Consider the following 23,526-nt stretch of genomic DNA (forward strand, 5'->3'; position numbering starts at 1 on the left):
CCAGGGCCCCGGCCCGCCTGCCCAGTCAAGCCTCCTGCTGCAGTACTGCCGATGGGTATACTTCCACCGGGTGGCCCCCGACCCAGGGAGGCCTGTCACCACGCAGCCGGGCCCGATCTTAGCCACGGCAGCAATCCTGCGTACTAGCGTTGGTCAGCCGGCACATTCACCTCAGTGGGGGGCCCCAGTGGGATGATGGTGGTTTGAAAGACTTTTTGTTAGTTTTCATTTTCATGTTTATGGGAGCCTATTAAGGAATACTGTCCTTATTGTCCTTTCTTTTCCTTTTTAAAATAGTTTTGTGAAAGATGTCTGTAGTCGCTTTTTGGTAATGTAGTGACTTTGTAGTTTAATTGGCTCTTCTTTAAAGTGAGCCTGCTAATAAGCTGCAAAGACCGTTTTTTCTATATTTAAGTGTGCTTTTCTACTGAAAAGCTTTGTGCATTTTATACTTATATCTTTACAAAGTACTCTAGGGTCCTTTGTGAGGGCATGACAATTCAGTTCTTATGGCCTTGATGGGGATTCCACTGGAAGAGAACTAGGATTAAAGGTGACTAACTTGTTCTTGTTTTCATTCCTGGTGTAAGAGTGTCCTCTGCTGGCTTTTTCGGGTAAGGCAAATAGACAAAGTGCCCTTTGCATTGCTAATATTCCAAAAGGCATTTTTTAATTATTTGGTTTCAAAATGGGGAAAACTATTATCTACGACTTATTTGGGAATTATGTTTCGTTCTTAACATTAATGTTGTTTGGTACTGCTTAGACTTTACTTTTCTCTGGGTGAATTGCATGGTACTCATCAACCAAGAGTTACCCAGAGATTCATTTAGAACTGTGATGTGAACTGGCTAGATTCTGTTCATTAAGTTGGGAGGGGGACCCACTACCAAATAATAATCCACTTTCTGACAGTTATCTAGGCCTGAAACCTTTTTTCCACATCCAAACAATCATCCTTTACATGAACAGTACATTTAATGGGGCATTTTCAGCGCTGTATTGCACCTAGTGTAATTGATGAACGGGTAATGAAAAATGTGGGTTTCAAAATATTAAATATTTCTTAATCTATATAAATCTGCTGTACGTTTTCTAAAAATGAAAACGATGTAAGTATGTGTTAAGTGGGCTTCCTGAATCATAGAATGTTTGGTATCTTTGTTTCATTTTAGAATATAGAAAAACCTTGTGTATTAAAACCTTTGGTGAAGCGGCCGTTTCTGAAGCGTGGTGAAGGCATTGCCAGATTTTCAAATCCAAAATCTAAATCAACATCAAAAGAAATTCAATTGGCTATTCAGCAGAACCATTCAGAGGACTCAGTTACACACAAAACTGCGAGATATCAGTCGATGCGGCGAAAAACTATACCTTTGAGCAAAGAACCGGTTTCTGAGCAACCTCCCGGAATAATGAAGAACCCCAGCCAATGTGGTAAAACAAAAAAAAGGCCAATAACTGACCAGAACGCTGCTCTGTTGAGGAATCAGAACATGAACAAATGTTCAAAATCGTTAAACGAGGAGATTGACATTAAACACTCTTTGCAGGTTAGTGATTTTCTTCAACCAGATATGAACCAAAAAATGGAAGCCAATAAAGAAAATATAATGCAATATGCTAAACAAGTTGCAGTGGGCAACAGGGTCACAAAAGATGCTCAATGTTTTGAAAAGCTTAAGAAAAACACAGTGTTAATGCCACGGTGTTCCAGCGCTCCACTTAAGAACCATGACTTTTCTTTTGAGCTTTCATTCCAGAAAAGATGTAGGAGCTGGGAGATGGAAAAAGAGAAGGAAAACATTGAGTTAGATGAATTTTTACTTTTAGAAGATGCTGCTGAAGATATTTCATTCTCAAGTAATTCCTCCTTTGTTCAAAAACTATTATCCCAAGATCAGCAGATCATTAAAGGTCACAGAATGTCTTCAACCCCTGTCAAGGTTGCTCAGCATCACCAGCAAACATTGCCACCAAATAAAAGCAGGCATGACGACCAGATTGTCCATGAAAAAACAAAGGATTTTGATATAATAGAAAGAAAATCTGAAGTGGGGGCTTCAGTGTTCCCAGGTGTTACCTTGCAAACACTGACGATGCCTCCCAGAGCTGACAATGCAGCACTGCAAGGCATTGCATGGGAAACCAGTGATGAGGATGATAAAGACGGGAGCAGTAATGAGAGTTCCGATATGGAAGACTGTGAAGCCACAATGGTAAGCAAGAAAGAGGATGACAAACAACTAGAGATGGGCAGAGAAGATAATCCTGCACATCATGACTATGAAGGTCCTTCCATAAATGTTAGCAGGCAGAATAAAAGCAGGGACCTTGATCTCGACTTGTCAGACCAGGATACCTACAGCTCTGATGAATCCACAGTTCTAGAAAGTGAAAGTAAAACAAATGACTCTGACTTGCACAGCAAGATACCACCTGGAAATGTCATTGATGTAGAATTTGATGATGAGAGGACTTGGGCCGACCTCGAAAAGGATGAAGTTTTATTTCCTATTCCGGACAATAATGGCACATTGCCATCAGTTAATTTTACTGGTGAGGGTCAAAAATCAATTCAAGACAAAGCCATAAAAAGAAAGGTTGCTTCGATAAAGAAAGGAGAAGATCTGTCAGAAATTGATTCAGGTACTTCACCTACCTCTGATTTGATGGTTAAATTGTTCCCATCATTAAAGCCAAAACCGATCCCAGATGCACTGCAGAAACTTGAATCCAGACTGAATGCAAAACAGGAGCCTGTGGCAGGTAAGGTGCAACCCATTATCTTTATTTCTTATTATAAAATAAAAATAAAAATTGTGCTGTTTTTTAAAGTTAATTTTCAACTAACATATTTTATTTTAATCCTGCTTTACTTCGCAACTTTTAAACAAGAATGTCGGGTAGAATGCATTTGACAGTTTATCACCCTTAAACATTTTAAAGCCTTCTTGATAATACAGGGGCTTAATTAAGTGTCATAGTCAGAGTGTCCTAGGATAAAAAACAATGCTTCTGCTCCAGTCTCATACAAAAATGGAAAAGCTTTTCAATGGTACAAATTAAGAAACCGTATTTGACAGCTAACATTTATGCTGTTGTAACTAGCATGGACCAAAATCTGCTGCAAGGCAGTTACATAAGATATGGTAAATTTAAAGTTCTAAGCAGTTGGATAAAAGCTGTAAAACCTCCAAAGGTTTGGGAAACCTATACTGGAAGGATAGTTATGGATATGTGGTATGCTGCCCTTGAATATAAGTATACAGGGTTGTACTTTCTCTGCTCAAACAATGAGAAAGGGAATAAGACAGATAAATTGTGCAATTGAGGCTACGAGCATAGCTTAATAGCACATTTGTGTCCCTGTTGACAAATCGAGGCTAGAATTGTGTTACAGGCAAATTGGGGGAGCAGATGATGTTCAATTTGTTTTACCAGAGCTCATTTAGTAAAGGGCCTGAAGTAAAAAAAAAAAAAAAAAACACTTCAAAAGGGTTGAGGTCTTGAGTTAACTAGAAATAAAAGTAGACAATCAGATATAGAAAGAGGAAGGGAAATCTGTGATGTACTCTTTAAAACCTAAAAGAAGACTGGTGTCTGATGGCTAGATTGACAATTTCGGTAAACCATTTGAGGGCCATATTCATCAACCCTGGATCTTACTTTTTAATTACTGCACACATGCGAGTGGCATAGTTACCACAATCAAAAAGTGTGATGTATCCCTTATATCTATGTCAGTGAAAGACCCACTGAGTGAAAATCCTACAACCAGATATAGTCCTACACTGTTAGGGCCAAATTAATTTGCAAAGATGGCTATTTTTAAGTTCTACTGGCACCAGTCTCCAAAAGACCTACTAGCTGTAAAGAATAACAATATAGTTTATATGGCCAGAAGCAGAGCAGAGATTTTGAAAAAGTTTATCGTGGTACCTGGACATAGAGAGAGAGAGAGAGATTGGCCTGACATTATACTACCAGAAGGCACACTTGCAAATCTGGGAGAAATCAATCCAGCAAATGGAGGAAAAGTGTACTTAAGTAGACCAGATGGTGCCAATGTCGGCTCTGTGGGACCTAACATGGTTCCCCAGAGAATTGAGACCTAGAAATCTGAAAGAATTAAAACAAATTACACCAGAGATTTGGTACCACTGTGCAAGCTAACACAGGCTCATCGCTCAACCCTCCTGCCTGCCCTTGGAACAAGCACTGCATACAGGTATAGTACAGCTACTTACGGTACCAATCTCCTGGACTTAAGGTAAGTATTGGTCAAGGGTCAAGGCTACACAAACCGGTCACACTGGGTCGCACTGGGGCGGCTGGATTTAGAGGTGTACTATGGCGTCCGGTGCCCAATGTTAGTCCATTGGGATTGGTCCAGTTGATAAGAGGCTGCAGGTCAGGACTGGGAGTCCAGTCAGGATGAGCTACCAAGTTGGTTCAGTTCTTGCAATGCTTGGGGATGTAGGACACCAGTGTCCCTATACTCCTGGGTCCGGGTGCAAAGTGTTCTTGAACCATAGTGTTTCCGTTACCAGTGGCTGTCATGGTGGAAGGGACCCACAGAAACGGGCTGCAGGTGTCGGGGGGGAGGGGCAGTGGGGGACAAGTCCGGTTGAACCAACAAGTTGGCATGCCCCACGATGTCTGGGAATTCAGGGACACCAGTGGCTACTCAGTCTGGGGCTTCAGGTGCAGTGGACCGCCGGGTTGCCGTCACTGGAGGCAGTAACGGTTAACGGGGGGGTCTGCACAAAGAGGTTGCAGACAGCAATAAGAAGGTCGAAATGGGGGGATCTCACAATAGACTTTGTCTTTGGAAGGGCTGGAGACCACGCTGGCACTCTTGGCCCACTTGAACTCGGTCTGGGGGGCATGGGTGCAGTGGGGCTCTCTGGTCTCTGGTTTTGGCCATCCGGAGTCCTCTTCAGTGTTTCTTGGGTGCCTGCAAAGGTGCAGAGAAGCAGCTCTGTGCTGCACAGGAGTTCCTTGTGCTGGGGTGTAGGCTTTCAGTCTTGCCGTGCTTTTGGAATTTTCAGCAGCCGGGGGATGAGGCTTCTTTCTCGCAGTTGTCAATGGCAGCTGGCAGGGTGGGCACCAAGACTGCCACTGGCCGTCAGTTCTTGACTTTTGCGTCTCTGGTATGTCCTTTAGGTCAGCAGGACCTGATTTCCTGGTACCAGGGGCTCCTCTAAATACTGAATTTAAGCGTTTGGGGGAGTGCAGGGTAGTAGTCAATGGGCTGCTCACACCTAGGTGCAGTATACCCACTGTATGAACACTTCCAATGGGAAGTTGGGATAACCCTGTCCCAGAGTTCCCAGTTCTGCCAGCACCAGGATGGCAGACTTTCAAAAATTGTGTCCACGTCAGGCTGCTCACCTGAGGGGTGGGTCTGACCTGAGAGGTGGGCTCTCCTCCCTGACTACTAATTTTCTCGCTTGTCCTGGTGCCAAATGGTCCCTGGGGCAGAGGGTATTCCTTTGAGGCAAGCCAGATATACATATCAAGGGTGGTGGCCTTCTTTGAAGCCTTGGAAAGCAGATTTGCAGGTCATCCTGTTGGGATGGGTGTGCTAACACTACTGCCAGAGCAGGCTGTGTTTCTGTCTGCCCGAGAGCCACTATCAACCTCTAAGGGGAACCCTTGGACTCTGTGCACACCATCTCTCATCTTGAGATAGTATATACAGAGCCAACTTCCTACATGCACCAAGACACGAAGCCTTCAATGGCAGTCTGCATGTGCTAGGTGAGCGGTCCCTAAGGGAAGCACAATACATGCTGCAACCGTAGGGATTTTCTTTGGTACCCATTACCCAGGTAATATTTACTAGGGCCTGACACAAGTGCTAAAGGTTTGCTAATCGGGTAAACAACTGTACATTTTTAGGGAAAGAGATTTGGCACAGGGGACCTGGTTAGCAGGAACCCAGTGCACTTTCAGTCAAAATTGCATCGGATACCAGGCAAAAAGTGGGGGTCACTTTCCTACATTTGAGAAGTTTGAAAGGGAGTCATAGGTCTTCAAGGGTTTGATAGCTAGACCATATGGGCTTGTGTGTGGCAGGGATGTTGATTACATTGGTTCTATCAAGAAAAACGGGCTAAGCAGCTAGGCTTGGGAGAAGGCGACGAGGAGGAGAATCTGTGGACTGGTATCTCCTGGGTGTCCCCAAAAGCATTCAATGTAAGGAGTCATTTTAGAAGATTCTCTTCCTATCTTGTTATACTTTTTGAACCTTCGATTATGAGGTACTGAGCCAAATTTGCAATTAGTGATGACTCTGTGGTGGTAAATCTTGGCCTGAGTAGCAAATATGGGCAAGAGAGGAAACTTGCTATTATTAGGTAAGTTGTGTTTAGTGAAAATGCCGACCGCTTATTTTGGAAAAATACACTGCTGAGATCTCTCACTGGACACAAAGACTAAGGCAGGAGTACTGCTCGAAAAGATTTTGCGTGCTGTGTTTTATCAGGGTGTTTTTCAAAGGGTATGCTACTTTTGCAACTTTTCTCTTTTAAACTAGGCATTGTATTCCCAGTGTCTGTAGCACCTCAGCTGAAATAGAGTAGACTGAAATGTGAAGTTGAAGATTTTTACCTTAACACCATAAAAGTCACTGTTTATTTCAAAGTGTGAACACAGGGAGTTATTGCATTGAGGGGCATCCTCTCCATTCTTTAAATACAGTAGCTATCACACTAGTCTTTCAGACAGTCTAGGAGTGAACTGGGACATATGGAAACAACACTGACCATCTATGAGATCTGAGGTGCAAAGGCTGATGCTGAGGTGTTGCCAAAGGGGCATGGGAAGACGCTGTCCTTGGCAGGCTTGACTGGTTGATCCTGTGTGTTATTATTGTAGACACAATCCTTCCTGAGGGTTAGGTCTGGGATATAGCCTATAGCCTTTTATCCTATAGGTCTCAATTGTGAGCCTGTAGCAGCATGCCTCTGAAAGATGAGAAAGGAAGACAAAAGAAAGAGCAGATTTCTTCTTGCCCACACCTTTTTCTCTATGAAGAGGCAGGGGCATGGAGAAGGGTGAGTGGAAAAAAGAGATGGTGTTATAAAACGTGGAAGACGGTAGCCGAGCCAGATGTTTCATGCACAGAAATGACTGCTACAAGCCTAAAGGTTTCACTGAAAGATGGATGCGGAAGATGAATCCCAATGCAAATTCAAATTTAACTACATTACCACCCTCTAGCTCATAGTTTCTGAAATTGAGCACTTGGAGGGTGGCCAGTGATCTGCCAGTATTTACCCTCTGGGCATGTAACAACAGTCTTAGAATGAGGAATTCCTCACTTTGGTAATTCCTCACTTTAGTAATTCAGAGGTTTTTGGATAGAGGATCTACCTGCTCATTCAGACTTCGATTACGGGTCAGGAAAATGTTGTCTCTCGGCCAAGAGAAGTGTAGCATCCATAACTAGTGAACTCATCCTGATCTTCTTTGACAACATTCAGACAAGGTAGCTGAAGAGGTACCCCCCTTTTAAGGGAAGCTCTGGTAAGAGTAACCGCACCAAGAGGTGCTGCACACACCAGCAAATGACTTAACAGAAGAGGTTCCCCTACATTTAACAGTAGTCAGGGCAGAATTGGAGGATTTCTCCAAGAATGGAACAACGCCACCTACAACAGAAGAACTAACTCTTTAAACTGCCATCCCACATCAAACCAAAGCGAAGAAGACACAGAAAATTAGATTTGCTGCACCTTAAACAGGAGGTGGTAGACGTTTTGTAGGTAAAAAAAGTAGTAGATATAGTACCAGAAAGAAAAGTTGTACAAGGATTCTACTCTGTCTACTTTCTTGTCCCAAAACCATACAAGTGCCTCGACTCTGCTTAGACCTTGGGGAACCTCAACCGATATATCCAAATGCAAAAATCTTAAATGTCAGCCCTGCAGGAAGTTATCTTGCACCTGCATCGAGGGGCTTCAGTGGCAATACATAACAAAAGAACTCAGACTCATACCTTTATGTGTCAACATAAAACACAGTACAAGATGTTCCTGAAATTCGTCTATGACAAGTTACACTACCAATTCATGGTGTTACATTTTGGTATAAAATAACCAACCAAAATGCCTAGCTGCGGTGATTGCGCATCTAAGGAGAAAAGAAATCCATGTCTACCCCCTTCCTGAATGAACTGCTAGTCAAGGAACATCGATTAACATGGACAAGGTTGGTCATTTGTTTCAAAAGAAACTATTTCGAGGTGGCTACCCCAAATGATACGCCACATGATACAATAAATGATACAATGACGTGACACAATGGCAGGAGTGACACAATAAGAGAAACTAAAGTTCCATGAGGAAGAAAGGAGCTACACTGTATTAGCTAATGTCTCGATCCGTGACATCTGCAGGGCGGCCATATGGTCATCCATATACGTCTTCACCAAATAGGGCTATATGGACTTTCAAGCAAAAAAGGAAGCACAAGTGGGACAGGAAGTACATAGACCTCTGTTTGCAAATGCAAACTTTTTTATTTTTCCACCCAAACTCTCGCAGGACAAGGGAAAACTGCTAGAATCGATAAAAAATCATACTGCAATATGAAATTGGTATCTACCTGTAGAACTAGCTTTTTAGCTTGTAGACTTTCTGGATTAACATGCAAACCTTCGGCCTCTGCCAGAAAGCAAGTAAAAAATGTACAATAGGGAAGGAGAATATGAATGTACCACACAGGAAGCCACGACCAAAAATGATTTCTGGATAAAAAGTAGCTCAAGATGGTGACTATGCTTTGGAACGTCCGGGGCAGGTGTCTTTTCAGTTGAGGAGGGATATAGCACCAAATGGTTGACAAAGACAGCATTCACTTAAAAAAAAAATATATAATAATAAATAAGAGGCCATTCTGAACCCAACCACTGAATCCAGAAAGGCTTCACTCTGAAAGTACTCCTACAGGCAGGTAACTATTTTGTATAATATAATACAGTTGTTTGTTTAGCAGAGAACGAAATCTGGTTAAACCAAATGTTTATACTTCTGTGCTCCATATTATGTGGTCCATTGTGCGAAGACTAACAATTCATTATTAAATATGCTTCTTGTTATTTTTATGATCAAGCTAGTTCTCCAGTATTGGATCTTTCATAGATTCACATGCTTGAATCATTCCCCGTCGTCGAGATCAGAGTCCCCAGTAATCTAATAAAGCAGTATATATACACATCACTATCATAGGCTATAATGGCAATGAAAAGGTCAGTTTAATAGCCTATCAATGTCGTTTTTCAAAAAAGGACCAAATTTGAACTATAAACAATCAAGCAACAGCACCCTCTAGAGCACTCCCAACAGAGGCTGAGTCCCTCAGATTTTCTACCGCACGTCGTGTGAAGGGAGTCTCCCTGAGCTCTGCTCAGTTCTTCAGCTTTTACTTCTTTTGGATCAGCCAAGATTATATTTCCTGTTTCATTTCTCTAAGTAAACAAGGTAAAAGACTACATAAGTATGTCTAACCTTTTCCTCAAACTCTCACGTTCTGAGAGGTGAGGCTATTACTGGCTGGGATTACAAAATCTTAAATCTGTCACTAATAATGAGGACAGTGAGGATTCCTTCACCTCACAGGAGAAGTCAGAGGGAGATGTTGCGCCAGACTCTCTAGTAGGCACACAGAAAATACATAAAGAGACTTGAGTCTTCATAAGGCACTTCTCAAAGAGAGAAAGAAAAGAAAAAAACTCCCTCTTCAACTCTGACAATACACCAGAGAGACCATCATAACCTTACAATGGGGCTTCTGAAAACAGCCTGTAAAATCATCATTCATAGAAACTACTTTCAGGTGGTTGATGACAATGTCGACTATTATTACCTCATCTCCGAAGGGCCTTGTCTACGAAGGCCTCATCTACAACGGTCTCATCTACGATGGTCATCTATGACGGTCATCTACAGTGATCATCTACGACAGTCATCTACAGTGGTCTATGATGGCCTCATCTCTGAAGGGCCTCATCTATGGTGGCCTCATCTATGAGGGTTGTCTAGGATAGTCATTTACAGTAGTAGTCTATGAAGGTCATCTACAGTGGTCATCTACGACGGTCATCTACGACTTGTCTACGGTGGTCGTCGACGATGGCCTCATCTACGATGGCCGCCTACGACGGTCATCCACGACAGCCTCATCTGTGATGGTTGTCTGACATCCTCATCTATGATGGCAGTATCATCTACAACGGCCTCTCCTATGATGGTCATATACAACAGCCTCTTCTATGATGGTCATCTGTGACAGTCTCATTTACGATGTTCATCTGCGACAGTCTCATTTAAGATGTTCATCTGCGACATCCTCTTCTGATGGTTGTCTACTACTACGGCCTTGCCTACAATGACCTAGTGTAGGAAGTTGGCTCTGTATGCACTATTTCAAAGTAAGGAATAGTATGCACAGAGTCCAAGGGTTCCCCTTAGAGGTAAGATAGTGGCAAAAAGAGATAATACTAATGCTCTATTTTGTGGTAGTGTGGTCAAGCAGTAGGCTTATCAAAGGAGTAGTGTTAAGCATTTGTTGTACACACACAGGCAATAAATGAGGAACACGCTCTCAGAGACAATTCCAGGCCAATAGGTTTTTGTATAGAAAAATATATTTTCTTAGTTTATTTTAAGAACCACAGGTTCAAGATTTACATGTAATACTTCAAATGAAAGGTATTGCAGGTAGGTACTTTAGGAACTTTGAATTAGCAAAACAGCATATACAGTTTTCACATAAATCACATATAGCTATTTTAAAACTAGACACAGTGCAATTTTCAACAGTTCCTGGGGGGAGTAAGAGTTTGTTAGTTTTTGCAGGTAAGTAAACCACCTACGGGGTTCAAGTTTGGGTCCAAGGTAGCCCACCGTTGGGGGTTCAGAGCAACCCCAAAGTTACCACACCAGCAGCTCAGGGCCGGTCAGGTGCAGAGATCAGAGGTGCCCAAAACACATATGCTTCAATGGACAAGGGGGTGCCCCAGTTCCAGTCTGCCAGCAGGTAAGTACCCGCGTCTTCGGAGGGCAGACCGGGGGGGACACAAGTCCACACAGAAAGTACACCCTCAGCAGCACGGGGGTGGCCGGGTGCAGTGTGCAAACAAGCGTCGGGTTCTCTATAGGAATCAATGGGAGACCAAGGGGTCTCTTCAGCGATGCAGGGAGGGCTCCTCGGGGTAGCCACCACCTGGGCAAGGGAGAGGGCCACCTGGGGGTCGCTCCTGCACTAGAGGTCGGATCCTTCAGGCCCTGGGGGCTGCGGGTGCAGAGTCTTTACCAGGCGCCGGATCTTAGAAGCAGGCAGTCGCGGTCAGGGGAGCCTCTGTATTCCCTCTGCAGGCGTCGCTGTGGGGGCTCAGGGGGGTCAACTCTGGCTACTCACGGTCTTGCAGTCGCCGGGGAGTCCTCCCTGAAGTGATTGCACTCTGCACCCAACGCCCCCGGCTCGACTTGTGGAGAACAAAGTCTAAAGCTTCCGGCGGGAAACACGTGTTGTTTCAAAGTTGCTTCTTTGTTGCAAAGTTGCAGTCTTTGGTGAACAGAGCCGCTGTCCTCGGGAGTTCTTGGTCCTTCTAGATGCAGGGCAGTCCTCTGAGGCTTCAGAGGTTGCTGGTCCCTGGGGAGAGCGTCGCTGGAGCAGTGTCTTTAGAAGTGGGGAGACAGGCCGGTAGAGCTGGGGCCAAAGCAGTTGGGGTCTCTGTCTTCTCTGCAGGTTTTCAGTTCAGCAGTCCTCTTCTTCTTAGGTTGCAGGAATCTGAGTTCCTAGGTTCTGGGGAGCCCCTAAATACTGAATTTAGGGGTGTCTTTAGGTCTGGGGGGGGTTAGTAGCCAATGGCTACTAGCCCTGAGGGTGGCTACACCCTCTTTGTGCCTCCTCCCTGAGGGGAGGGGGGCACATCCCTACTCCTATTGGGGGAATCCTCCATCTGCAAGATGGAGGATTTCTAAAAGTCAGAGTCTCCTCAGCTCAGGACACCTTAGGGGCTGTCCTGACTGGCCAGTGACTCCTCCTTGTTTTTCTCATTATCTCCTCCGGCCTTGCCGCCAAAAGTGGGGCCGTGACCGGAGGGGGCGTGCAACTTCACTTGCTGGAGTGCCATGTGGTGCTGTAACAAAGGGGGTGACCCTTTGAGGCTCACCGCCAGGTGTTACAGTTCCTGCAGGGGGAGGTGTGAAGCACCTCCACCCAGTACAGGCTTTGTTACTAGCCACAGAGTGACAAAGACACTCTCCCCATGTGGCCAGCAACATATCTGGTGTGTGGCAGGCTGTTAAAACCAGTCAGCCTACACGGGTAGTCGGTTAAGGTTTCAGGGGGCACCTTTGGGGTGTATGTTACAATAAAATGTACACTGGCATCAGTGTGCATTTACTGTGCTGAGAGGTTTGATACCAAACTTCACAGTTTTCAGTGTAGCCATTATGGTGCTGTGGAGTTTGTGCATGACAGACTCCCAGACCATATACTCTTATGGCTACCCTGCACTTGCAATGTCTAAGATTTTGCTTAGACACTGTAGGGGCATAGTGATCATGCACTTATGCCCTCACCTATGGTATAGTGCACCCTTCCTTAGGGCTGTAAGGCCTGCTAGAGGGGTGACTTATTTATACTTCATAGCCAGTGTGAGGTTAGCATGGCACCCTGAAGGGAGTGCCATGTCGACTTAGTCGTTTTGTCCTCACTAGCACACACAAGCTGGCAAGCAGTGTGTCTGTGCTGAGTGAGGGGTCCCCGGGGTGGCATAAGACATGCTGCAGCCCTTAGAGACCTTCCCTGGCATCAGGGCCCTTGGTACCAGGGGTACCAGTTACAAGGGACTTACCTGGATGCCATGGTGTGCCAATTGTGGAAACAAAAGTACAGGTTAGGGAAAGAACACTGGTGCTGGGGCTTGGTTAGCAGGCCTCAGCACACTTTCAAATCAAAACTTAGCATCAGCAAAGGCAAAAAGTCAGGGGTTAACCATGCCAAGGAGGCATTTCCTTACACCTAGTCTACAGAACCACATCTACTATGGTCTTGTCTCTGTATGCTTTGTCGATGATGGCCATGTCCATGACTGCATCCTCTACAAAGGCCTCGTCAACAACAAATATTGTCTGCATGAGCCTAGTTGTTTACATCCGCCTCCTTGAACTTAATCATAATACAAATTGACCAAAACAAGTAATTGTCAACAAGAGCAAATCGCACATAATCCAGAATAATTTAGAGTCAAGCATTGAGGTACCAATATGAGCATGTCTTCAACAGTCAATATATGGAACAATTACACCACTCTGCCTCCAACTGCAGAGCGTGGGTCAGGTCCATGTATCTCATACTAGAGCTTCAGAGCATATTACAGCCGCAACTAGTGGATTTCCCCACCAGATTTATTTTTGGGATTTCCATACCTTTCGGAGCGAGAGAACAAACACTTCCAGTTTCCTATAACAAACTAGAAATAAGTTTGTTTTGTCTTTAAGAATTTAAATAGGAAAGCTGTAAAACTTATTCCAATTGCTCATATATCCAGGAGGAATTATAATCCTGGAAAACCCTATAATTCATAACTCCGCCTAACCAGCAAGGACACGTTCTCATCTAGTTCCAGACTACTGTACGCGCTGCCAATTCATTGGTAATATGGGGAAGGTACAGCCATATATGTTGCAGTTCACCCAAATTCCGCCATCTACCTTCAGAAGGAAGTGCTAGCCACTCTGACCAAAGGGTCTATAGAGAGAAACCCACATTCTCAGCAAGAAAGAGGCTTATGTTCTTGGTTTTGCCTCATAAACCAGAAAACAGAGGAGTGTCCATCCAGCATACACCGACAGAAATTACCTACTATTTCCGGAAATCATTTGTTTATATGGTCTCCTTCAGCACATGATATATATTTTTGTTTTAGCATTCCCACTCATCAGAGTTCTTCCATTTAGCTTCAGATCAGCTTTTTAGGAAGGGTTTCCCCAACTTTGACAGCTCGTTGATAAAAGCACCAACAGCATTTCAAGCGTCCAAGCCCAAAGAGGCTTGCCGAAAGTTGTTTCACAGGCTGTCTCTTTGTGAATTATCAGAGATAATCAACTCCTCCATCAAAGAAGATACTTTCTGTTCAATTAGCTTTTGGGTGTCAGGTCCTCAGCGATCAATAAGATCCCTCTTGAATGCCTGAAAATTAATGCCTTACAGGAGCAGCTACAAAAACAATAGATTCAATCAAACAAATCACTTCAGGGCCTGATGAGCTTTCACATAGGTGATGGAAGCTCTAGTCTGGTAGTCTCAAACTACAAGTACTTCCCTGGAAAGCTGGGGCAGTCATCTGCAGAACCTCTGATTCGAGGAAATTGGTCTCTGCTCCAGAAGAGCATACATACCACTCACCTAGATCTCAAAGCCAGCTGTTCGGTCTCCAAATTTTTCTGCCAATGTAGCAGAGTGTTTGTTGTTAGTTTGCAAGGACAGTACTACCAGCATGCAATACGTGAATAAACTAAGCGCACAAGATCCTTGGTGCTGTCCGAGGAAGACCAGGAAATTTGGTGTCGGCTAATGACACACAGGATAACTCTTTGGGCTGAACATAGTCCCTGGACTAGAAATCTCATAGCAGACATGCTAAAAAAAACAAAAACTGGAAACCGCCTCCTAGAAGAGAATTTGATCACTCCAATTTAAGCATGATCTTCTTATTCTGGGCAAACTGGCTCTACATCCCTTTACAACAAACGAAACCGGAAAATGCCAGTTCTATGCAAGTTGGCATCTCCACATCCAGGATCTTGGTAGAATGCCTTTCAACAGATGCTCCAAGATCTATATATACCTTTTTCCCCAATACCTTTAATACCAAATATTCTCACCAAGAGGAACGCATAGCAGTGTTCTCTTGTCCTGATAGCCCCCAGGTGGCTAGTTCAGCATTGGTTCACTGAGCTTCTCCTTCTATCAGAATACAACCACATTCACCTACCAACAGTCTGTAAACCTTTGATGATAAACTAAGGCCAGGCCCTTCATCCTGATCTGACTTCTTTCCTATTAGGTGCACAGCTCCTAAATTCCATCAATCCAAAGATCTCAATATTCCTCTTGACTGCATGGGTATTCTCTCCAAGTCAAGGAGGAGGCCACGATAAGGACACATAAACATTAATGGGAAAGTTTCTGCCTGTGGCGCCAGAAAATCAAACCTACATCCTCTACTAGCATAATCGGGCAAATAACTATCCTATCACTAGCTCAGTCACAGTTGGTACATGCGTTATCAAGATTTGGCTGTCCATCACATTTTTACTTTCTACTCTTGCAGAATCATCAAACAATTCATAAAATATTTATTCAGTGCTTTCCTACAGAAATGGCTGCTTCCTCAGACTGGCACCTGACCATACTTCTATTTCAACTCATAAAGGGTTAATTTAAACCCATTCTCAGAGCACACCTCCTATTTCTTGCATGGAAGGTTGTCTTGTTACTGGCACACACCTCGAAAAGTAGGGTAGAGAAGATGCAGGCGTTCTCACCACAAGAGTCTTCTTGCATCTCACAGGCAATTTAGTTCTTCTCTGAACCAATCCACAGATTTATTCCCAAGGTTCCTTCAGATTTTGCCTCAATGAGCCTATAATATTTCAGACTTTTCCCCTGAATTCAACATCACGATCTGAGAGGTCTATTCATACTCTAGGTATCAAGTGATATCTAAAATTTCTACTTACATCGAACTAAACAACTCATGTGACCTGACCAACTGTTGGACTTGGATAGTCACACTCGTAAGGGTGCTCCAGTCACAATGGCAACCATTACTGAATGAATTTAAGCTGCAATCCAGTTCTACCACTCAGACTAGCAATCCCTTCACAGAGAAAAGTAGGATGCATTCAACAGGGGCAGTTCCACTTCAACTACTTTGTTTGCGTAAGTACCTCTGGAGAAGATGTGTTGTGATGCGATTTGGAAAAGTGTGCATATTATTTATGCAGCATTATTACCTGGAATCGGTGCAGCGCAATCACACAGCAGTTGGATTGGTTTTACTATACCACTTATTTCATTAAGAGGAGCCTCTTTGTTCCATGTGTTTATGTATTCATGCAGATTTTAATGTAGGATGTGTATAAATGTATTATATTGCATATGAATGTTATGTATATATTTTCTACCCACCATCCACTATTTGCGCCAATACTATAAGATATACAAATACAGTAACTGCTTGCTATTCTGATTCAAGCATGTGAATCTATGAAAGATCCAATACCGGAGAAGAAAATAAGTTATCTGTAACTGCAGTTCTCCTTTATTGGTATCTTTCATAGATCCACCTTCCTCCCCAGAGAGGCTCCCCTTATAGCTCTGGATTATCTATTCCCCCTTGTGCTTGAAAATCTGAGGGACTCAGCCTATGTTGGGAGTGTTCTAGAGGGTGCTGTCGCTTGATTGTTTATAGTTCAAGTTTGGTCCTTTTTTGACTGCTTTATTAAATTACCGGGGACTCCCATCTCGACGACTGGGAATATTTCAAGCATGTGAATTTATGAAAGATACCAGTACTGGAGAACTGCAGTTACAGGTAACTTATTTTCTTACTGTGAAGTCTTTGTGTTAAAGTGATACATTCAAATTTCTTTGTTCTAGGTGACACTGTTCGATCTCAGCTTTTAAAAGAGAAGCTTGCTGAACTAGAAAGGGAAGTTGAAAAGTTTAAGTTTGAGAATGCTTTGCTATCAAAACTTCGTGCTGACCAAGAGAAAGCCATGGAAAAATTCAGGTAACTCATTCAGGTTTTTCATAACTGGTATTTATTACTCATCAGTCTGTAAACTGATTAACTGCTATTACAGTGGTGTGATGAAAATATAGCATTGCCTGGTGCATAGTTGAAGCAACTCTGTGACACTTTGTTCTTGCACGCTGATTTGAATGGATTTTTGAGTTTTGTAGGAAGCTGGCCGTTTGCGGCATGTAAATACAGTGCAAAGGGTCCAGGGCACCCCCGGTGAGTGGACAGGGCTTGCTATGCAATCCCAGAGTGCTCTATTTAGGGGTAGTGTGGTCGAGCAGCTTCTGATGGATACAACTACCTGTGGATTCCTCACCTAATGAATACTCCCATTGCGCCAGCATTCGACGGAAATCTTCTTCCTAGCTTCTGCACGTCGACGAGGACGTCACAATTGCCCACACGACGCCGTCTGACGTCATTCAGGCAATAAGAGGTCCTCGCCGACGTCCGTTCCCTTTTTTCCGTGCCATTCAAAACGGTTATCTTCGAGGGAGCTACTGTTGCTGTTCGACAGTTAGTGTGTTTTTGGTTATTTTTACTTTGAGACATTACAATGTCGTAAAGAAAGTCGGGATTCAAGCCCTGCCGAGAGTGTGGAGGCAAAATGTCGGTAACGGACCCACATTCTGACTGTTTGTGGTGTCTGAGTTCCGACCACGATGTTGACAAGTGCGATTCTTGTCAACACATGAATCGGAAAGCCCTGAAAGAACGTGAGGCCAAACTTTTTCTTGCAAAATCAAAGAAAAAGGAGAAAAGATGTCACCGAAAGTCGTCGTCACCGAAGTCACATTGGCGTCATCGGGACTCCCGGCGCCGTCGAATCTCGGTGCCGGTCGAGCAGGGAGAGGTCTCTATCCAGGTCACTTTCGACTCGACGTCGGAAGACTTGGGAAGTTAGTCCTACTGTCTCACCCCAGCCGACGACGCCGTTACCTTCTCCGGCTTCTCCGACTTCGCCCATGTCAGATGGCTCCAGGTGGTGGACCGGCTGGCCCTTCAGGCCCTTTGGCCTTTAACATGGGTGCTCCGGCTCCACTTCGACCGGCACCCTTTATGCCCTTTCTCCCCTTGGGAAACATGGGCTCGGCGCCGGTATCGGCTCCTGTGGCTTTGGCTCCTGTGGCTTTGGCTCCTGTGGCTTTGGCCCCTGCGGCTTTGGCTCCTGCGGCTTCGGCGTCTCAGCCAGCGACGCCGACTCGACCTCCTCCGACTCTGGAACAGTCTTCGCTTCGTCCTGCTCCACGTTCGCCGCTGAAGAAAACCATGGTGCCTTTAGTCCTGGCGTCTGACGAATCCGAAGATCGTCGTCAGGCTTCGATGTCCGCTGACGCCATGTCGACGCCGAGGATAGAGGAGAGACTGCATTCGCAGAAGCTTGCTCTTCGCCTCCTTGAAGAACAGGGATACCGGAGACAAGCTTTGGAGGAAGGGGAGATTGAGGACTCTCGTGAGGGTCTCCATGGCTTGGACACTGCTAGTGGCCTGGACACCTCTCCTGAATGGGACTTGTCATCACCTGGGGAGTACACAGAGGAGGCAGCCTCTTTTCATTCAGTCATTAGAAAGGCGGCTGACGTTCTGGACCTCCCTTTGCCAGTCACTGAGACCAAGCCTAATATCTTGACGGAAGTGTTGCATCCTGCCTCTACATCTGCAGAGCCACTTTTGCCTTTCAATGAGGCACTACTGGACCCCATTATGGAAGTCTGGAAGAAGCCGGTGTCTTCTTCGGCCGTGAATAGATCTGTGGCTCAGAGGTATCGGGTGGCACCGGCTGATCCAGGCTTTCTTTCCAGGCATCCAACACCTGAAAGCCTGGTGGTTCAGGCTTCGTGCTCAGCTCGATCTGCTCCTGGGTCCTTTCCAGCTGTGCCCTCGGATAGAGACTCTAAAAAGATGGACATGTCATCGAAGAAGGTCTTCTCGTCATGTAGCATGGCTTTGAAGTCCACCAATGCTACATGCATCTTAGGGAGATACATTTATGCCCTGATGGACGAGATTAAATCGACGCACACAGAGGTTCCTCAGGAATTTTTGACCCTGGTCTCAGATGCTCAGGCAGCAGCAACCCAGGTTATTCAATCTGGGTTGGATACATCTGACTCGGTTGCTAGAGCAATGGGCACTGCTGTGGCTGCGAGGAGGCAGGCCTGGCTTCGTAGCTCTGGTTTTTCCTCTGATGTGCAATCGACCCTCTTGGACCTTCCTTTTGATGGTGACAAGCTTTTCGGCGCCAAGGCGGATTCGGCATTAGAAAGGTTCAAGGAGAGTAGGGCCACTGCCAAGTTGTTGGGCTTGCAGGCCACTTCTTCTGCTTACTCCAGATTTTTTAGGAGGTTTCGAGGATTTGGTCGTGGTTCCTCCTCCTCCTCCTTTCGAGGAAAATTCCAGCAACCCACCTCTGCTCTCTCCTATAGATCTTTCAGAGGGAGGGGTAGGGTCCGTACCAGGTGAGCCACTCAGCAGCACTCTGCCTCTTCCTCATCCTCTGGAGGGGTGCAGCATGGGAAGCAGCCTTAGGCTTCCGCCAATTCCTTCTCACTCCTGTAGGGGGGAGATTACTGAATTTTCTCCACAAGTGGGAGGTCATAACATCAGACTCCTGGGTTACCAGCATTGTGAGAAAAGGCTATACACTACCCTTTCGGGAGTTTCCGCCCCCCATCCCGCCCTGTCCTTCCTATTGTTCAGAAGAACACCTCCTGTTGCTAGAACAGGAGGTTCAAGTCCTCCTTTCAAAGGGCGCGGTGGAGTTGGTTCTAGAGCAGGAAAGGGGTCAGGGTTGTTACTCGAGATACTTCCTGATTCCCAAGAAGGATGGTCGGTTGAGGCCAATCCTGGACCTGAGGATCTTGAATTGGTTTCTCAAACAGGAAAAGTTCAAGATGCTGACCCTAGCTCAGGTGCTTTTGGCGCTGAACAATGGAGATTGGATGGTGTCTGTCGACTTGCAGGATGCTTACTTTCATATCCCGATACTCAAGTCGCACAGGAAGTATCTCCGGTTTGTGGTGGGGTCGCTGCACTATCAGTTTGCAGTTCTCCCGTTTGGTCTTACTTCAGCACCTCGAGTCTTCACGAAGGTGATGTCGGTGGTTGCAGCGGAGCTCAGAAGGAAGGGGATAGCAGTATTTTCTTATCTGGACGACTGGTTGATCAAAGCCAAGTCTCCGGAGCTCGTGTTGCATCACCTTCAGTCGACTACTCAGTTGTTGTTCGACCTGGGTTTTTCTGTGAACATGCCCAAATCTCACATAGAGCCCTCTCAGCACCTCCTGTTCATAGGGGCAGTAATGGATACAACATTGAATCGAGCCTTTCCTCCGCTTCAGCGGATTCAGGACATTCAGGCGTTGGTTCCAATGTTTCGAAGTGGAGCGGTTATTCTGGTCCTCAGGGTCCTACGCCTGCTTGGCCTGTTTGCTTCTTGCATACTGTTGGTCACTCACGCTCGCTGGCACATGAGGGCTCTTCAGTGCTGCCTCCGAAAGCAGTGGTCTCAACACAAAGGAGATCTCCAAGGTTCGGTGAGAATCTCCAGAGATGCTGCCACGGATTTGAAATGGTGGATTGCGGACGGTAATCTTACCCGAGGAAGGCCGTTCTCGCAAGCTCCACCTGTGGCCACGGTAATAACGGATGCTTCCACTCTAGGGTGTGGAGCTCATCTGGGGGACCTGGAGATCAAGGGTCTTTGGTCTCCAGTAGAACAGATGTTTCATATAAATCTGTTAGAGTTACGGGCTGTACGTTTGGCTCTCAAGGCCTTCCTCCCATCCCTTCGCAGTCCGTCAGTTCAGGTCCTGACGGACAATACTACAGCGATGTGGTATATAAACAAACAGGGAGGAGTAGAGTCGTACCTTCTCTGCAGAGAAGCTCTTCGGCTATTGTCCTGGGCAAAGGACCATCAGATTTGCTTGGTAGCAAATCATCTGGCCGGAGTTTTGAACGTACGTGTGGACAGTCTGTCGCCATTTCTCGGCCGATCACGAGTGGCGTCTCCATCCGGATCAAGTTCGTCTAATCTTCCAGATGTGGGGGTTTCCTCTGATAGATCTGTTTGCCACTCGGGAGAACTCGCACTGCCCGTTATTCTGCAGCCTCCAGTATCCGGGACAAGGAGCATTGGGGGACGCGTTTCAGATGACCTGGTGCGACCAGTTGCTTTACGCGTTTTCCCCCCTATACCCTTGATTCCTAGTGTATTGAGGAAAATTCGCCAAGACCGGGCCCAAGTTATCTTAATAGCTCCGGATTGGCCGAGGAGGGTATGGTACACGGACCTTCTCCAACTCTCACTGTGCTCTCCGCTCCGTCTCCCTCTCAGGGCAGACCTCCTCTCGCCGTCGCAGGGGCAGGTTTTACACCCCCACCCCCAGAGCCTGCACCTTCATGCCTGGAGATTGAACGGGGCAACTTGAGTTCTTTCTCTCTCCCGCCTGATGTAGTGGATGTTATCTTAGCGGCCAGGCGACACTCCACTAAATCTATCTACGCTAATAGGTGGTCTAAATTTGTGGTTTGGTGTGGAGAGAGGCAAATGGATCCCTTACGTGCTCACTTGTCAGATATTTTATCTTTCGCATTGTCTCTGGCACAGAGGGGTTGTGCAGTGGCTACCGTTAAGGGATACTTGTCTGCCCTATCAGCCTTTCTTTGTCTTCCAGACCAGCCTTCTTTATTCAAATCCCCTATAGTACTTAGATTCTTGAAACGTCTTCTTAATAAATTCCCTCCTACTCCTTTCATTATGCCTCAGTGGGATTTAAACTTGGTTCTAACTTTTCTTATGGGGTCCCCTTTTGAGCCTATGCATTCTTGCCCCATAAGATTATTGGTCCTTAAGACGGTTTTTCTGGTTGCAATTACTTCTGCAAGGAGAGTGAGTGAGTTGCAAGCTCTATCTGTAAAACCCCCTTATACAACTTTTTATGGGGATAAGGTGGTGTTGAGGACCAAGGCTGCTTTCCTACCGAAGGTTGTTTAACCCTTACATATGGCCCAGGCGATTAATCTTTCCACGTTTTATCCTCCGCCTCATCATTCAAAGGAAGAAGAGAGACTTCACCGCTTAGATCCAAGGAGAGCGCTAAGCTTTTATATAGATAGAACGAAGGATTTCAGGCTGGAGGATCAGCTCTTCATCGGGTACGTGGGAAAGAGGAGAGGAAAGGCAGTCCACAAGAGAACACTCTCCAGGTGGGTTGTACTTTGCATTAAAATGTGTTACTCTTTAGCAAAGAAAGAACCCCCTGATGGTATAATAGCTCATTCCACCAGAGCTAAGTCGGCCTCTTCGGCCTTGGCTAGGGGTGTTCCTGTGGTTGACATCTGCAAGGCCGCAACTTGGTCATCCCTTCACACTTTTGCAAAGCATTACTGCTTGGACTCTGAGGTCAGAAGGGATGGCCATTTTGCACGGTCAGTGCTGCAGGATTTCTTGGTTTGACCATTCAGGCACCCACCACCGAGTGCAGTACTGCTTTGGGACTCTATTCATTAGGTGAGGAATCCACAGGTAGTTGTATCCATCAGAAGAACGAGTTTCTTACCTTCGGTAACGACTTTTCTGGTGGATACATTAGCTACCTGTGGATTCCTCACGGTCCCACCTGCCTCCCCGTTGCCTGTCTGGTCTAACCAAGTAGTTCTTGAGTGCGCTCCTCTTGGTTTTGAGGACATATTCTGTATTTATGATCATATGTATATATAATTGTTCGTATATTCATTTACTTGTTTAAAAAAAAAAAAGAATTAAGTTCTTAGAATGATGTATTTATTTGGTATTTCATTAAATATTGCTATTTGTTCATTTATCTCAATGGCCTATTATTCTCAGGCACGTAAAAAATGTTGGTACTGACGTTGGCACGTCGGCGAGGACCTCTTATTGCCTGAATGATCTTAGACGACGTTGCGTGGGGAATTGTGACGTCCTCGACGACGTGCAGAAGCTAGGAAGAAGATTTCCGTCGAATGCTGGCGCAATGGGAGTACTCATTAGGTGAGGAATCCACAGGTAGCTAATGTATCCACCAGAAAAGTAGTTACCGAAGGTAAGTAAATCGTTCTTTAGGCTCATCACAGGAGTGCAAGACATATACACACAATAGTTAATAAACAAGAGTCAAGAAGGAGATCCACACCAGTTTATAAAAATCACAAGTATCTTTATATATGTTTAGGCATAAGTACGTTTTTAAATAGGAATCTTTTTCACTTTAAAAAGTGGACACTGCAATTTCTGAGTTGTGCAATGTCATCTCATGGGAGGTAAAACAAGTTCTTCAAACAGGTTGAGTACAGAAACTTACAAGATCAATCTCCAGGGGTTAAGGTGAGTAGTGACAAGGTCCAGGGCAGCACCAGCCGTACACCCTCAGCAGCACGGGGCGACGAAGTGCAGAGTGCGAAACCGTGTCGGGTGCCCAATGTGTTCCTATGGAGATCGGTCACTGCAAAAGGAGGCTGCAGGTTAGGCAAAAGCATACAGTTTGGTTGATCCACCGAATAGGCTCGGGTCTTCCTAAGCGCTGAGACATACGGACACCAGTGGTCCTCTTCTTTTTCGGGGTGTCTGGATGCAGAGGGTTCTTGGACCATCAGGTGTTACCACCAACTCTATTTCTTTTGTTCATTAATGGCCGTTTCAAATTCTTGCTTAGCTGTGAGAACGATTCACC

At 45.3% G+C, this 23,526-nt stretch overlaps 1 protein-coding gene across 4 annotated transcripts in view; it reads left to right on the top strand.

Moving 5' to 3' along the window:
* Positions 1-23,526, top strand: part of CENPJ (centromere protein J) — a 261,058-nt gene that overhangs the window by 74,084 nt on the left and 163,448 nt on the right. For all 4 annotated transcript variants that reach the window (XM_069202296.1, XM_069202295.1, XM_069202297.1 and 1 more), the window contains 2 exons: positions 1,176-2,769; positions 16,687-16,819. In XM_069202296.1, the coding sequence (XP_069058397.1) occupies positions 1,176-2,769; positions 16,687-16,819 (1,727 nt within the window). The remainder of the gene's footprint in view (positions 1-1,175; positions 2,770-16,686; positions 16,820-23,526) is intronic.

This window comes from Pleurodeles waltl, chromosome 8, assembly GCF_031143425.1.
Source record: "Pleurodeles waltl isolate 20211129_DDA chromosome 8, aPleWal1.hap1.20221129, whole genome shotgun sequence".
Taxonomy (NCBI): Eukaryota; Metazoa; Chordata; class Amphibia; order Caudata; family Salamandridae; genus Pleurodeles; species Pleurodeles waltl.